General features: G+C 45.9%; 1 protein-coding gene across 5 annotated transcripts in view; it reads left to right on the top strand.

Moving 5' to 3' along the window:
* pds5 (cohesin associated factor B pds5) overlaps positions 1–16,758 on the top strand; it is a 68,048-nt gene that overhangs the window by 29,799 nt on the left and 21,491 nt on the right. For all 5 annotated transcript variants that reach the window (XM_084602096.1, XM_084602097.1, XM_084602098.1 and 2 more), the window contains exons 12-17: positions 1,905–2,065; positions 6,565–6,688; positions 7,960–8,115; positions 8,184–8,252; positions 10,280–10,413; positions 12,980–13,103. In XM_084602096.1, the coding sequence (XP_084458222.1) occupies positions 1,905–2,065; positions 6,565–6,688; positions 7,960–8,115; positions 8,184–8,252; positions 10,280–10,413; positions 12,980–13,103 (768 nt within the window). The remainder of the gene's footprint in view (positions 1–1,904; positions 2,066–6,564; positions 6,689–7,959; positions 8,116–8,183; positions 8,253–10,279; positions 10,414–12,979; positions 13,104–16,758) is intronic.

The raw sequence follows: 16,758 nt of genomic DNA, 5'->3' as shown, positions 1-16,758 counted from the left end.
TTCTCGGATATCGTAGCGCTTGCGCTACACTATACGAGACAAGAGCAATTTCACTATAATCTCAATACATATTTTTGTTGGCGCATGAACACGATCACAAAGGCAACAGGAGCCTTTTCACATTTCACCCTACAGCGTCGGCACGGCTGCCATTGCTGTGTCTATGCAAGCGCTCACATACTGGAATCTTTTAAGAAGCACACGATTCTTCAGAACATCACATATGTCGACCCGACGTTGCAGTAGTAGGGTACGCGCCATCGCACGCGAAAGATGTGCCACAGCCTGTCGTTCGACTCCTCCCGTTTGACTCCTCCTCTATAGTAGGACTTAAAGGGACAGAACACTGGAATTTAGGTCTCGATTTTTTTTCGCCACAGTGGAAAGATTGATGTCTAAAATGTTCGATTCCATAACGGTTTTGTTAGAAACGCTGTAGAAAATTTTTACCGGGAATTTTTCGATCAATGCGTGCGCCCGTTTTTATGTAGTCGGATGCTGGAAACCATGAGCAGCGACCGCGATGACGACTGGTGGTCGACAAAAAAGACACACCGAAAACAAATCTTCAAACTTTCACTCGCCAGACAGTAATCGGACATTTTTTGCGTAGAGTAACGTCATTTTAAGCTTCACACTCAATGCTGTTACAGAACAATAACGCACGCCCTCGTCGACGAAAGTTTTAGTGGGCACTGTCATTACTTCATTCACGAAATTGCAAACACTGTGGCGCCATCTAGTGGCGAAACCTGAAAGCATACCTCTCGCGGTGAGAAAGCAAGGGTGGTTTTTATTTAAGGACGCACTGGAGAGAGCGCAAAATATAATAAATTATGGCAAGCACTCCTAGAAAAAAAGAACAATGTGCAGTTACGAAAATCAGCGATATTTTGCTGACTTGGTGTGCTACACTGAAAGTACTAGGGTTTCTCCGCTAGATAGCGCCTCGGTGGTTTTTATGCGATTTTCAATGGCAAATTACAATTGTAAAGCCTCTTTTCTTTGATATTGTAGTGCCCGATCTGTACTATATGAGGCAAGATCTTTTCATCTCCACCGTAATCTCATTACATATTTTGGCCAGTGTTTTGTCCCTTTAACTAAAAGAAACAGCAGTTGCTGACTTGGCAACATCAAACAAGCCAAAGGCATCGAAATTCTTGAACTTTGCTTTGTTTGTCTCTTCGGTTCCTTCTCCTGTTGTCTGCGCTGCTTAGATTACTTCTCAAAATTTTTGAGTGCTTAATTTGATGTGCTTAGCTTTTTATTTAAATAACAACAAAAGGTTTAACATGGGACTACTTTCTGTCATGAAGGAATTGTGTGTGGCGTCTACTGTAGGACAACATACTTAAGCTTAACTGCCGCGGTCGTGCGGGGGTCAAGGCACTCGGCTTCTGTGCCCAAGGATGTGGGATTGAATCCTGGCTGCGGCGGCACTTTTTGTTGGGGACGAAAAGCAAGGTGCCCATGTATAGTGCAATGTCAGTGCACGTTAAAGAACCACAAGTGGTCGAAATTTACGGAGTCCTCCACTACGGCTTGTCTCATAGCCTGAGTCTCTTTGGAACGTTAAACCCCATAAATCAAACCAAACAAGATTTTCTCATGCTTTGAAGTAATTTTTGGAGGCTAGAAAGTCCGTCATTTGCAGTCGGCAGGCATTGCCATACCTGAAATTTAAGTGAATCGAATGTGTCGACCAGCCATCCCTTATGGGATTCTCATCGGAATTCACCTTGTATCAAGGCAGCTTGACTCGGCATTTCTCTTTAAGTCGGCTGATTGCAAATTGCACTGTTGTGTGTCCTTCACAGTGATGTCATCTGGTGCCATGTCCATTAGCATGCCATTGATTGACCTTGTGTGTGAGTGTGTTGCGAAAAGTGTGTCGTGTGCAGGTGCTGGCGTCTGCATTTCCTGCAGCCTTTGTTGGAGAGGAAGTGTGCAACCAGCTACTATCATTCCTTAGTTCCGAGGACAACGCCGCCTCTGAGCTGACTCTTCAGATCTTCACCTTTGTGGGAGCGGACATCGATCAGCGCTGCCCCAATGTGGCCCAGTGAGTGCCAGCTTGAACAGGGCTACTGTCTTCGTTCACATAAACAAGAGCAATGTGCACTAAGGCGGATCTGGCATGTCACCGTGCCAGATCCTGGCGTGTACTTGGGGCCGACCTGTTGGCCGGGTCGCGCCTCATGCCAGAGTGCACATTTTGAGCTTGATGAATGGATCTCTAGCTGTCAGAAATTGAATTACAGTAAACTCCTGTTAGGATGGGCTTAGATACATGAATTCTCACGTAAGATGAACAGTGTGGGACCAGTGGTTGGTTCCCCATAGCACTCACTGCAAAATAAAGAGAAAAAAAGTATATTTAAGACTGTTTCGCATGTGCTTTGGTAAGGTAACTTCCGCAGTGACAATGAACCACTGTCACAGCGCTTGTGGAACATCCATGTGGCACCGTGGAGAAAAGAAAAAAAAATGTACAGTAGACAGTTATTTAGGCAAACTCTGTTAAGATGAATTCTTGAACAAGGTGAATAATGTGATACTGTTGGTTGATTTTACCATAGGACTCAGCATATTGGTTGATTTCTCATAGGGCTGAGGGAGAAACAAATAAAAAAAAGAAGTAAAAAGGACACCGAGAAGAAAATGAAGTGCTTACTTGCCTGTGTGGTTTTCTTTGATGTGCCTCAGTTTGTAAGTTTGGAGCAGCAGAGGACATTTTCCTTGGTTGAGAGAGAGAGAGTATTTTAATGAGAAGAAAGATGGAGAGGTCGGCCGGCGGTAAAGAGACCTTGGCTTGCTACTACACACTGGGGAAGGGCCCTGTTGAAAAATCGATGTGAAATTTATACAGGATTGAGTTTACTGGTTGTTTGTACACAAAGGACCTGTATGAATCTGGATGGAGCTTTCATATAGGCTGTCCCTGTACCACTTAAAAATTCTGGTTGGTTTCGGAGGAAAAAAAAAAAGAAAAGGCTGGAAAATGAAAATATTAAGCTGTAAAATACCACAGCTTGTTGGAAAGAGGTAGCGACGACATCGGCTCCTCCATCAAGATATCGTGCCTGATAAAGCAAGAGGTTCCATTGTCAGAAGAGGCACTATATGCACAGAAGGTTACATATTTTGGCTTTTTATACGAAAAGAAAATGTTCCGCATGCCCCCACACGGTTCGAACGCCACGTAACGTAGCCACAGGAGCGATACAGAAAAACCACCCGGGGTCATAGGGCGGGGCTGAACTACGAAACTCGCTCTAAAATTTTAGAGAGTGGCGTCAAAATGACAACACCATGATGGTTCGGCGATACATCAACGTGCGACGAAATGCACGGCAAAAGGTTTATTCACACGTCAAGGAGCCGTTTGCTAACTTCTTTAGAGGTACATATAGCATGTGAATAAATTAACTAATGCTTTGCATTTTCAAGAAGCCATATTTCAAGTTCAACATTATCAAAAAAAATCCAGAAGCAGCTACAGTTTTCCAAATAAATGGTTTCATGGATAACTTCTGGCGCGCTGACAGAGGTAAACAAGCCGTACAAATGGTGGCCTTCAGTAAAACAGCTGATTTCACGGCTAGTTCCTGCTTTTTACTATTGTCTAAAGTCAAGGTACGATGTGGTGGTGCTAATCTGCCTTTTGCGGGAGGATGTGGCGCCATCATGCGGGAGCGGGCGAGAAACACATTGGACGGCAGTGTAGTAGACGACGTGAAAGCGCACCATACGAAATGGCCACGCCAACGCAGGTAGAAAGCGAAAGCTTCCCCCCTTTTTTGGCCTCGGGGCAGAAAGTATTGACAGTGATTGCAGCATATCATGTTCACGCAGTATGGGGGAATGCAGAGTGTTTTCAAAATCCACTCATACCGCACGTACGCATATACTATCTTCGCATTGTAAGAGCGTGTAGCGCGGGCCGTGTTCGACGTGACAGAATATTTGGCATTCCGTAATTCCGGGCCGTAATATTTAGCATGTTTTATCGTGACTGCCGCCTCACTAACAAGAAAAAAAATACGGCGTTTTAATGCACTGCCGTTCTCGAGCCTCATGACCAGCTCAACCACTCGGCTCGCGAATGGCGGTGCATCACAACAAACGCCCAATTTTTTTTTCGTTTAAGTCAGGCGGCAGTCGCAATAAAACATGCTAAATATTACGGTCTAGCGCACACAGCCACCTGTGATATCTGTGCTACCCGGCCCCTTCGCACATAAAGAAAACAAACTACAAAATACATCGCCATCAGACGCGCCGAACAAATGCTCATTGCGGCTATCACTGGTAGGTTACAGGCTTGGTGCAAACTCCAATAGATACATTTCAGCACGCACACTTCCTTTAGATGCATACATACCTGTAACGAAGTGTTTTTCGCACAGTCGAGAGTATGCAGTCGGTATGCTTCGTGGCCCTAATTCAAGCTTCATGTCGTTGTTGGCCGCGGCTCGCCGAAGGAAACCTGAAAAACCGCGTTTTGCATCTTGGCACGCTTAAAGAGTGGCAACCGTACGCGGCAGATGTGGTTGGCATCGCTTTACCAAGCCTGTGACGGCCACCGTGCCGCCCGGTGCCGCCAGCCCCCGTGCACTGGCGGCGCCGAGAAACGCCGTTGACGCCGAGAAACGCCGTCGACGCCGTCCAATGTGTTTCCATCGGTCGCCGCTACGACTTCGCGCATGCGCAGAAAACTCGCGCAAAAGGCAGATTGCGCGGAGAAATCTGATCGAAAGCAATGTGATCGGGGTTCTGTTTATTTTTCTTTAGGAAACAGAAAAAAGATCGACCACGAAGCACGGTCCATTAGGCAAAATAAACTTTTACCTCTGCATGAAAGTCGCACACTAATACTTCACTTAGGACGAGCACAGGTCGAAGTGCACCCGCCCCCCAGTGTGCCAAGTTTGCAGCAGATGATTTCAGCCATTTAATGCACACACCTCACCACCGGTTATGAGAGGCCAATGATCTGCTCTTTGCCTACGGAGACTTGAAATCCTCCGGAGGGGAAAAAAAAAAAGAAATCTGAGCGCGCATGGCACTTACTGCCGCACCGACAGAGCGGTCCACCGCAGGCTTCATCACAGTTCATCGGCGAGTTCCGCTTTCACATTTTCAAATCGAAATAGATGTCGGAACAACTTGTTGGACAAGTAGAATGCATTCTCGCACACCACCCTTCGTCGTTGCCACTTCATGCTTCAGCACCGCAGTCACCACTATGCCACAAACGCCGGCGCCATTTTGGCTCTACATCGCGCTCTACCGAAATAGTCTAAAACCGCAGGCATAATTAGGTGTGCAATGTCATCTGTATTTTTTTTCATCTCCTCGACGCAGTAGCAGCATAGATGGTGGCGGTGACCGATAGGAGCGGCCGTTTTAGAGCGCTTTCAATTGTAGAGCGGTCCATAATTCCGCCCCAGCTTAATGTGGGTTTCAATCGATTTTCAAAGCCGTGGCAGATGAAGCCTACCGTAGTGGTGCTGCGGCAGTGATGGTCTTAAAATGGTGTCTTGCGACATCTGGAATTGCAAAGCTTTGTCGACTAAAATGAAAGCTACGACTCTATGTGGCTCAGACGCCCATGTAGCATGCGCTTTGTGACTTAGGTTAGTTGAGTGGGACTGCACGGCGACTGGCACCTTGTCAAAAATCTCAGCATGCAGGTGCAGGGCACTGGACACACATAGTTGGGGGAGGAGTGGGAAAGGTGCTGACCGAGTCTAGGCGGAGCGATACTATGTGGATTGCTGCCTCTGCTTCGAGAGTAGTCCCGGAACTTGGAATAAGTCGAGGCGAAGCTGGCCGCCGGGCTTCAAAAAAACATGCTTTTTTTTTTTGCAGGCATGGATTTTTTGGACCCTCTAAAATGGCCTCGCAGACCCCATTTGAGAACAAATTTGTCTGTAATTCATTACTTGTAGTTTTGTAATTGATTACTTTTTTTTTTCATACAGTGACATTTTGAGTAAGTCAATCATTTTTTTCTTAATTGATTACTGGTAATCAATTACTTATCAAAAAGGGGCTGGAGATGCGAAGCATCCTGGACAATGGATGTACAACTCTGAGCGGGTGTGCCCCCTAGAAAGTGTTTAGTGTAGCGGCTGTTGTCTTTACAAGGAAACATTTCAAAACCAGCGATAGCGACTTTGAAAAATTCCCGTTTAACGTATATGTAAAAAATATAAGCAAGCTGCAGTAATTTGTTATGGCAATAAGCCTCCAAGAAAAGTAACCCGGTGGTAATTGGTTATGTTCTGTAATTATTCTATTACATTTCCTGGGCTGTAATTGACACGTGTAATCAGTCATATTTCACGGGGCGCATACTGCCATTCATCGGCCTTGCTGCGAACCGCGCAACGCAACACCGCTTTGAAGAGTTGAGCAAGTCATAATAGCAGTTGGCTAGTTATTTTCTGTAATGTGCACAAAACTTTTTGAGAACCGCTGAGTGATTAACAAAGCCACACTTTAAGCGGTATGGTTTGGGATTGTCCTCAGCATTGTTGATCCACTCTGGTGCAGGCGCCTGCTCCCTGTGGTGCAGAACTTTGTGGAGAACGGCACCGTTAAGCAGGCCAAGTATGCAGTGGCTTGCCTCAATGTCATCGTGGGAAACAAGGAGCGTGTCTTCGGCCAGGTCATCGATGTGAGCTCTTTGGCATTGCCATATTTCTTCGTTTCTTTTATTTTTGAGCAACCGGCAGCTCATCATTGATGTTTTCAATATTGCTGGCTAGGTACTATGATGGAAAAGCACTCATCTCCAGGATAAGCTTTAGCTGTTTTTATTTTATTTTTCCCTTGCCACATGGCCTGTCGTAGCATCCCTGATACCTTGTCGGTGATGCCTTTAATAGGGATGGCATGCTTTGGTTTCGACTGTGAGACTAAGTGCTCTGTTCAGATTTTTAAATTAAAAAAAAAAATAATAATAATAAAAAAGAAAGAAAAGAAAGAAAGGAAAAACAAAACAAAACTGGTGCTGGTCTCGAATTTGAAACCCAGACCAGGATGAAGTTTTTTTTCAACTACGGAGTTTCTGAGAAAGTTAGTTGTACAGCTTTTCTCTGTAGCCGAATCACTACTCTTGGTACGTGGATAAGGATGAGAAATTACTCCCTTATTATATGTCAGGTGTTTCAGCGAAGGTGAGCCAAAATTCTAAAAAATAGGCTCTCTGAGATATGAAGGCTTTTCCAGCATAATTGTATCAGGGGTCGCAGACAGAAAGATGGACAATTGAAATTTTTAAGGTAATTAACTAATTTCTGATAATTACCTTTTTAAATGTGTTACATTAGGCGCCTGGCTTCACCTCGTAGTAGCATTGCCTCTTATCATTGAGCGGTCCGCTCACTCACTATTTTAAATGCTACTTTAGTTTACTGTCAGGTATGGTCGACCAGAACAGGTTCATATTGCATTATAATCTGTGATCGTAGTAATATATTCTAAATTTCTCCCTAGTCCTCAAGCTTCCCTCGCATTTTATTAGTGCAGTTAAGGTAAAATGGGCATTTCTTTTTCAATTATACTTTCTTTCCTATTTACGTCCGTAGCAACAGTAGCACCAAGAAAGAGGATACGGTTGCCGATGCATAATTTCGTGAAAAATATTGAAACCCGCTATTTTTCGCGGAATCACAAGAAACTAGGGCCTTGGACATTTTTCCTGCTATACAGGTGTGGAAATGCTTGGAGACTTGACGAAGACTTCTCATTAATTCGTTCTTGCTAATAGAAAACAGATGCACCTTAGAATGGGACAGTTACGACGCGTAAACATGCGCAAGAAGGTTTAATAATAGGCGACTCAACTGCAAAGGTGCTGGCCCATAATGGAGCACACAAGTACTATTACACCACAGCTAGCCACTGGTGTACAGATTCAGTTACACGGTGAAATGTGTCTTATAGCACCTGAAGCAACACTTCACGCTGGATTCGGCATACTTCCGGACGGCACTGGTGTCCATGGGCCACATCGCACTGCTGTGTCCAGAGATGTTTGGCAGCCAGGTTAAAAGCATAGTCTCCAAGGTGGTGGTCAAGGACCTCATCATGGCAGACCGGGTGAGTTGTACTGGTTTTTTTCCCACAAACTTGGCATGGACCATATGTGTGACGAGGGAACTGCGCAGGAGGAACCGCGCATGTCGGAGTCAACGTGGTGCGAGTTTGAGGCTCTACCTGAGGAGACCAAGGTTAAGGTGAGTATCCTTGCTTCTTGATGTCCCTAGATCAAAGCAGCACCTAGGAAATAGTCCTACATGAGGACGTTAGCAACATTGGTGCTGCGTGCTTCCAAAATCCTTCACTAATTTTTTGACACAGTTTTATGTGTAGTAGATACTTCGGTGTGCAAGTGGCACACATAATTAAACAACATAGACATTTAGTATAGCGTATGGACGTTTCCGTACTATAAAATGCCAGCAAATTGCCGAATGTTACTCCGTGTATCGCATCCATGGATGTATCAGCTCATTTAGTTGAGCATACGAAAATGCGAGCATACTAAAGCTGCAGTGGCGGCATCTAGAGGCTTAGGAAGAAAACATGCATTTTTTTCCTTTTTTTACTCAAAAGCCAAAACTAACCAAGTCGCACTGGGTAATACTTTAGCCAGTTTCTTTGCTCCCGTGTTGAACGCTGCGCCCGACTAACACATTAGAAACTACTGATTTTACTTTGCGCTAAGTTTTGTATTGCCGTCACGGTGTGTATACCGTTCCCAACTTCTGTTTACGAAGACAAGCGTGTAAGCAGTCAAGTCAAGGCTATCCATTTCATGGCGTTGCCATGCCACAAAATAACACCAATTGACTGCTCATCTGCTGGGCAAAGTAGAAAACCAGAACATATGAATGCCTAACTATTTGTACTGAAGGTTACACGAAGCAGAGCGAAAGCTTCGTGTACCATTAATAGGCATGATCGCGGCCAAAAACGTAATAACGAAGATAAATTCACACTGAAGCAGGCGACCTGGACGCCACCATCATGTCAACGCTATTCCGCCATTGTACGTGAGCGCCGAGCACGATAAACTGAAATTTCGCCATACGCTAGCCGATCGTACGCCAGAGCTTGGTCTCGTCTATCGTATAGTGCATGCGCAGTGCGCATCTCGCAATATTTTTAGTGTGCGCTATTTCTCTGCATGTGTTTGTGTACGCTATACTAAATGTCTTCAGTATTGCAAGTAAAACAGCAACCAAACACTACGAAGTGTGCACACTTGGTTTTAGTATTATTGACCGCAAATATTTAAAATTTTGAAAATTTGGATGTGTGTGTTGTTTGGCTCATGTTTGATTTGGTCAATTGATATGTGAGAATATTTGATTATCCAAAAATTTCACATGTTTCAGGCTAGTCAAATACCACATTGGCTTATATGAGTCTGACGTTAGGAGAACTACAATACCCAGGCAAGTTATCCAAAGATGTAGTTTCGGAGCATGAGAGAAACGGCTCAGAAACATCCTTTTCACTTTCTTCTCTGTTTATCATGTGGACCAGTCATATTCTGACGCCGATAGGTTCGGACCTCATGCAAAATTCTTGACATGGATGAAACAAGATACCCGACCACCTGCTTTGACCAGTAACAACATGAAAGTGCATGGTGCTTGTGTTTGATCCATCTGTCTTAATTTCTGCCTCAATTCCTGCTGTATGAACTGCTCCGCATTGTTTAAATCGACTGAAATGTGGGAAAGGCCACTTGCAGGCTTCTTCACGGGCTTCCTCAAGGGGGCTCTAGTCAAGGTACTTGTGACCAGCCCAGTGATTGAAAATCATGCCTATTGCATGGTGCATGATAACTCATGCACCTTTAATGTGCATATGATGGCAGGCATGATGACAGTAGGAAGGCCCTTATCGCTTGACCAAAAAAATTGCCTGTTCACTTAATAATTATTGTTTCTGAGCTTTAGAATAGTGTACCACAATAGGTGTGCCTTTGAGCTGGCTAAATGTTGGCTGCCCACTGCTTTCCTTCTGACAATTCTACTCTCTCAATCTGACTCCACGTAGGTTTCAGTTATATGTGGAACATTTAAAAATGTTCCGCTCACAGAAGTTCCACTTATAAACGGAATGTATGCACAACCAGATTAAGAGTGTAGCATAAGCGTGTCTTGTAGCTCGAGTTGATTCGGGACGTTAAACCCCATTGCCTAAACCGACAATTCTTGTTGATAGTCACATAAAGCACCTTTATTTGCAGATTGAAGGCATGAAGATGATGGTTCGCTGGCTACTGGGACTACGTACAGCTTCAGCTTCAGCTAGCTCCACGCTACGGTTGCTGGTTACAGTCATCAGCCATGGTGGAGACCTTATGGAGAAGGAGCACGTCTCGTACGTTCCCTGCCTGCCTCCCCCACTTCATTGGAAATATGGCTTAGCTATTATTGGGCTTACTTATTCGTGGTACCTGACATGCTTCTAGACACAATATTGTGCAGTGGTGATGAGATTAAAAAGTAATGAAACAGATGAATTAATGCACTGAAACATCAAAAACACAGAGGAAAGGAATGTCAGGAATACCACAGATCAAGATGCAGAGGAAAGAAACTAGCTACAGCTTTAGCAAAAAAATAGAAACATATGCAGTAGTACAACAATGCAACACTTAAGTTGCCAGTTAGTACTACAGTGAAAGCTCATTAACTTGAATCTTAATAATTGTAATTTCTGTATAATTTGAACTGTACTACTTTGTCCGGCTAAGCTCCATAGAAGTCTGTATATAAAAGCTTGTTGATTCATATGTGAATTGCTTCTGCCAATGGTAGATCGATCTGCACGCCGTCACGCTTGGGCAGCCTGGCACGCTGTACATGGCCTACAGAACACCTCTGCAATAGGATGGCATAGTCAAGAGACTCTGTCTCCTCGAAAACAGGGAGAGGAGATCAAACCATGAAAAACAATTACCAAACCAAACCGGTGCCATGACCAGTGACAGGAGGTGCCATAGGATAGGAGTTGGTGGCCATGGCAGCCTACTCTCTGTTCTGAGCGACCAGGCATCATTTCCGAGACTTCCAATTAAAGCTCTCTAATTCAACCCACATTAATTTGGAGAGTGCCCACGTAAAGGTATGGTGTTGGAAAGATGCTAAAGGTTTATCGCCAATTAAATTAGGCAGCTGCATTGTGCATTTCTGATGTATGTGACATATAAGTGGTGACTTTGTCTCCATGAATAAATTTTACTTTTGCAAGCTTTGAAAAATGCTGAAGAATGTCTGTGAAGTGCCGCAGAAAGGCAGTGTCACCTATTATTTGATTCATTAAAGAAAAAACAGCTTCCCAGGCACACATGCAGTACGTGAAGTATTGGTGAGCAAGACCAGATTTCAGCTCCTTTCATTTATGTGCTTTTCTCTGAGATGAAGCCGTAGCGTGCAGATGCGATATGCAGCTAAATTCGCATTAACAGTTCACCCCCAAGAAAAGCATTCAACCAGGCTATGTGTTTTCGTTGAGATCATGCATGCAAAAATTGCAATGACCGCAGTGGAGTTGATGACAAGGGTCATCTGCCATCATACCTGCTCTATGGTTAGTCAACAAATGTGATATATGATAACTAACAATACAGTGTGCTTGCAGATTTTCGCTGCGATGTGGTTCCGAATGAAATATGTTTGAGTGCAACTACTGCTTGCGTGCTCGACAGTGCCTTGAAGTTTACAATTCGTGACTACTAATGCCAAACGTTCACATCATTGTTGCAGACGTTTTAGGGGTTTAGCACAATAAGCAGCTTGCTCTAGTCTGCGGCTGCCCTTGATAACTCATGTAATTGCTCTCGCACCTCTGGAGCCTCTTCCTATGTAATGCATGTGCTGCAACTAGACGCAGGCACATTTGATGCAGGGGAGAGCTTCTGCCATTTGGCAGGAGGTGAGGCATTGTGGCGGGCTTACGGGGAAAGTGTTGCACCCTGCCTTGCGATGACTCGCTCGATTGGCGGGCTAGTTTTGGTGTCTGGTTGCATCTCTGGTCTCTGGAAGTGGTGCCTTTTATTTCTCGGAGAACCGCATTGCAAATGCATGGTAGAAATAATGTAGAAGCAAATGGATGTGGATTGCGGGACACCATGTTTTTTTTTTTTTTTTCTTGCTGATGTGGAGAAAAGAGAGTGGGTTGAGCCGCCGTCGCCTGACTGGGATTGCTCCTACCACTGCCCACCTTCCCCTTGCCTCCCTTCGTTCGTTTCCCTGCTTGCTCTTCTTGAGGCCGCTGCAAAACGTTGCGGAACACGTCATTTTACCAGCGGTGCTGTGCCTTCTCACAACGGTGACAGTAGTGGCAAAATTGTAACTCAAGGCAGGAGTGTCTGGCACCTGGGCGATGCTTTGCACAACTGACATGCTGAGGTGGCTCACAAGCTTGCAATGTTGTCCTGGTCGGCACACGAATGATGCATAATGCTGTTTTTGATGGTTATGAAAGGGCAGACATAATGGGCCACTTTCCCTTTCTTTTTTCAAAAGCTTGCTTTCATTAGTCAGCTGCTACGCTTTTTTTTTTGTATTTTAGCACGCAAGGAGATTAATATTTCTATGTAGCGAAAATTCTATGTTCTGAAATAAGCTGACTTTTACAGGCTTTCTTAAATCTGTGTTTAACTGTATATTCAAAACAATCATCATAAGAGCTATGCAGCGGCAGTTGTCTAGTGCGAGATGTAGTTACGTCTAGTTGTATTTTGGTGGAGGTGAAACGGGAGGAGCAAGGGTACTGTGTTCAAGCCGTCCTGCTACGTTGTCCCTCGTAGCCCAAGTCATATTTGAAAATTAAACACCTGAGGCGTATTGATGAAGTTGATGAACCATCAGCAGTCGATGTCATAACGGCATGGTGTCTTGGATGCCTTTGCACGTGTGCCAACCAGAGTGTGTGATTGCAGGGCAATGGAACGTTCCTGGTTGCGGTACATGGCAGCAGCGTGCGTGCTCAAGATCTGCTGCTGCCCAGCCTATGCTGACGTGCTATCCCACGAGCAGTTCCAGAAGGTTGCTCATATGCTCCAGGTAAGTGTTTCTTCACACGCTTGCTGGTGGGATATGGAAATAAGTGGATTTCAGTCGTGGTTTTTGTGTAGTGGAATAAAGGTTTGTACAGCCTTTGTCAAAAGTGCGATGTGAGGATATTTGAAGTCTAGCTTCACAGCTCTTGAAATCTCGTCCCTTCTTTGAACATTCACCAAAGTGTGGCATTATTGTGCCAGCTATATAAAGTCTCAGTCTGCTTCTCATTGATGACTATGTTTTTAGTTTATAAGCGCCTGACTCTGGTTATATACTTCCTGAAGAATGCGTAACAAAAGAGCGAAGAGCCACTTGTGTCTGGTTATCATGCGATTTGAACCTCAAATAACGTCTAGGGTTCGAGTCCTAGAAAAGGTGGTGGGTTTAAGTCTCTCATTCGCATCGCAGTTGCCGTAGCAACTGTGCAGTAAAGTCGTCGAGCCGGCAATGCGGCAAATGGGGCAGTGACATGAACAGATGCTCCTTTGCCAGGGCTGGCTCCTTTCTTATGTATCTCATGATGAAGTTCTTCACTTCCCCTGGGTTTCTGTGGAACAACAGCCCCCAAAATGTGCAGTGCATCATTTTGGGGGCTACCATTGAAAGGGAATGAGTACCGATCATGCTAAAATGGTGCTTTTAGAGGTGGCCTAACCACCAGGTGAGACAGCTGTTAAAGACCTTGGGCCTATGAGACAGAGCATATGGCACCTGCATTGCACTTTAACTTTTTTCTCCTAAATGACAGTAAGGGCTGCATAAGATGTTTCTGTGTTCCCGCAGAGCTTTCGGTTTCATGTGCAATCAAATTTGCATTATATCCATGGCCATGTTGCCGAAAACATAAACTGTGACACAGACAATAAATAATTGTCACATAAATGGACGATAAAAACTTCCAAGGGCACTGTGGAATCTGTATGGAGAAATGTGAAAGCCTGAACGTTGCTGCTTTGAACGGTAAATTGCGTGTCCCTTGTATAGCTTTTGCTAGCAAGGCCATGGCTCATGCTGCATAGTGGAAATTTTCTTTCCTAGGCGCACATACGGTGCAGGGCTCCTGCGAGTGTGGGATTGGCGTCACGCGTTGTAGCCCCCCCCCCCCCCCCCCCCTCTCCCTCCTCTACATTGCCTTGGAGATGGCAGGAACGCTAGACAAGGAGAACATATCTACCGCCCGCGACGTTCTCACCATGAGCTGCCAAAAAAAGCTTTCGCCTTGAAAGGCGTATAGATTTCTGAGTGTTTGTTTATAAACCGATGCTACAGTCAAACCTGTTTATAAAGAACCCGGCTAGAGCGAATTATCCTTTATATCGAACACTCGAAGCTGTCTTAGAATTATTCATGACAAATGTAATTTCTATAACGAACTGTACATTGGTTATAGCGAACTTGAGTGCATGTGACTGATGAACACCCACGTGCGCGGGAGTGCCGGAAGCCAGGCTGGCCGGCTGGCCTGGCAGCGTCACCGCGATGAATTGCCGAGATCAAGAGTTGGCCCAGACCTAGTGCTTCACCTTGTCGACTCATAAATAAAGTTTGTACCACCTACCACCATGAATTGCTCTGGACAGAGAAGCGATTCTTGTTGGAAATGGGAGGAAAGGGGGATTCAGCGCGTTCAACTGTCTCCTCAGCGGCGAACTGAGAAAGGGCAAGTGCCGTACCAGCCGAGCTACGCCGAGCAGCCCCTCAGCCCTTCTCCGCTGCCTCGGCGTATCCTCCCCCGCGGCCGGTCTGGAGGGAGAGAGCGCAAGAAACGCGCTCTCCCTCGAGACCGGCCGTGCCTCCCCCGATCTCTTTCTCCTCAACGCCGAGTTTTTTGAGGGTGCGCTCCTATCGGCAACTGCTTACCACGTGATCAAGCTACGTGCTTGCTGCTCCAGGTCAATCGTGAACGAGGAGAAACCGGACAGAGCTGGTTTCAGGACGCGGGAGAGGAGAGCCTATCAACCGCACTCCTCCTTTTTTTTATCCTCCATACTTTCTTTGTCGTCGAGTCGTGTGTTGCTGTGGTGTGCATGTGCGCTCTACGATCTCTTTCATACTTTCTTTGTCGTCGCGTCGTGTGTTGCTGTGGTGTACAAGTGCGCTCAAGAATCCGAACAAGCGTAGTACCTGCGGTGTTCGTGCGTTCGGTGCTTTAGAATGACTACGAAGAAGCGGCAAGGTCTGCCGCTTTGCGACAATGTGGAGATTCTTCGCCGTGTCGAGCGTGGAGAAAAAAAATCGGATGTCGCTGTGCACTACGGGATCGCGAGGAGCACGCTGAGCACGATCCTCAAAAACAAAGCTGCCATTCAGGAAAATGCTCGCGTACGACCGAATGCTGATGGCCGACGCATCCGGAAGCCAGCCTACGACGAACTGGAGAAGTCCTTGTATGCATGGTTCGTGGATGTGCGTGCATGGAATCTTCCTGTCAGTGGCCCCATGCTGCAACAAAAGGCAAGAGATTTCGCCTGCGTTTTGAATGTTGAAGGATTTGTGGGGGGCAGTGGATGGCTGCAGAGATTTAAGGACCGCTATGCCATAACAGGAAAGGTGGTTGCTGGAGAGAGGCAGGCAGTTGACACGGACAGTGCCAACAAATGGATAGATGACGTTTGGAACGAAGTAAAAAAGAAGTACAAGCCGTGCGACATATTTAACACGGATGAGACCGCCTTGTTCTGGCAGATGCTGCCTAGTAGAACCCTGGCACTTAAAAATGAGAAGTGCCATGGCGGCAAACTTAACAAAGCACGTGTGACTGTACTTCTTACGGCGAACATGGACGGCTCATCTAAGTTGCGCCCACTTGTCATTGGGAAGTTCAAGTCGCCCATGTGCCTTCGGGGATGTGCTTCGCTGCCGGTCACGTACCTTTCCAACAGCAAAGCCTGGATGACCAGGGCATTGTTCGAGTCGTGGCTGCGTGACTGGGACGATGAGCTTGCGCTGAGCGGACGCAAGATTTGCTTGCTGCTGGACAACTGTTCGGCCCACCATTGTGGCATCTCACTCAGGAACATTGAACTCTGTTTTCTGCCGCCAAACGCGACTGCAGTGTTGCAGCCTCTAGATCAGGGGATTATATGTGCGTTCAAGCAGGGATACAGAAAGCGCATAGTTGAACGACTCCTCGCGAAACTGCGGATGAATGAAGATCTGAAGATAAACCTGTTAGGCGCAATCCAGATGATGAACCGCGCCTGGCAAGACGTCACACGCGACACAGTCAAGAACTGTTTTCGGCATGCCGGACTCTGCCAGACGGTTGCCGAAGCCACCAGCGCCGCGAGTGCAGCTGAAGACGATGAAGAGTTGGCCACTCTTTGGGAAGAACTTGCCAGCGTTCCTGACGCGGTGCCAAAAGAAGTCTGCTTGGAAGATTTTGTGGCGGTGGATAATGAGGTAGCCGTGACGGCAAGCCCGCTGGATTCAGAAATCGTTGCTGATGTGCTGGCGCCCGGAGACATGGAAGACGATGAGCCACCGCCGGAAGACGACCTCCCTCGCCCTACTTTTGCTGAAGCACTTTCCGCAACAGATGTGCTGCGCCGCTACTGTGCCGACATAAAAGGAAGCGGACTTGAGTTGGTCGACATTTTATCACGTCTTGAAAATGCAATTCAAGTTAATGTTGCTAGGCGCTCTGTGTAATCTAAAA

Source organism: Amblyomma maculatum, chromosome 4 (genome assembly GCF_055883805.1).
Source record: "Amblyomma maculatum isolate TAMU_Amacu chromosome 4, ASM5588380v1, whole genome shotgun sequence".
NCBI classification, from domain to species: Eukaryota; Metazoa; Arthropoda; class Arachnida; order Ixodida; family Ixodidae; genus Amblyomma; species Amblyomma maculatum.
The sequence above is the reverse complement of the archived record's forward strand: the minus strand, read 5'-3'. Positions and strand labels throughout refer to the sequence as shown.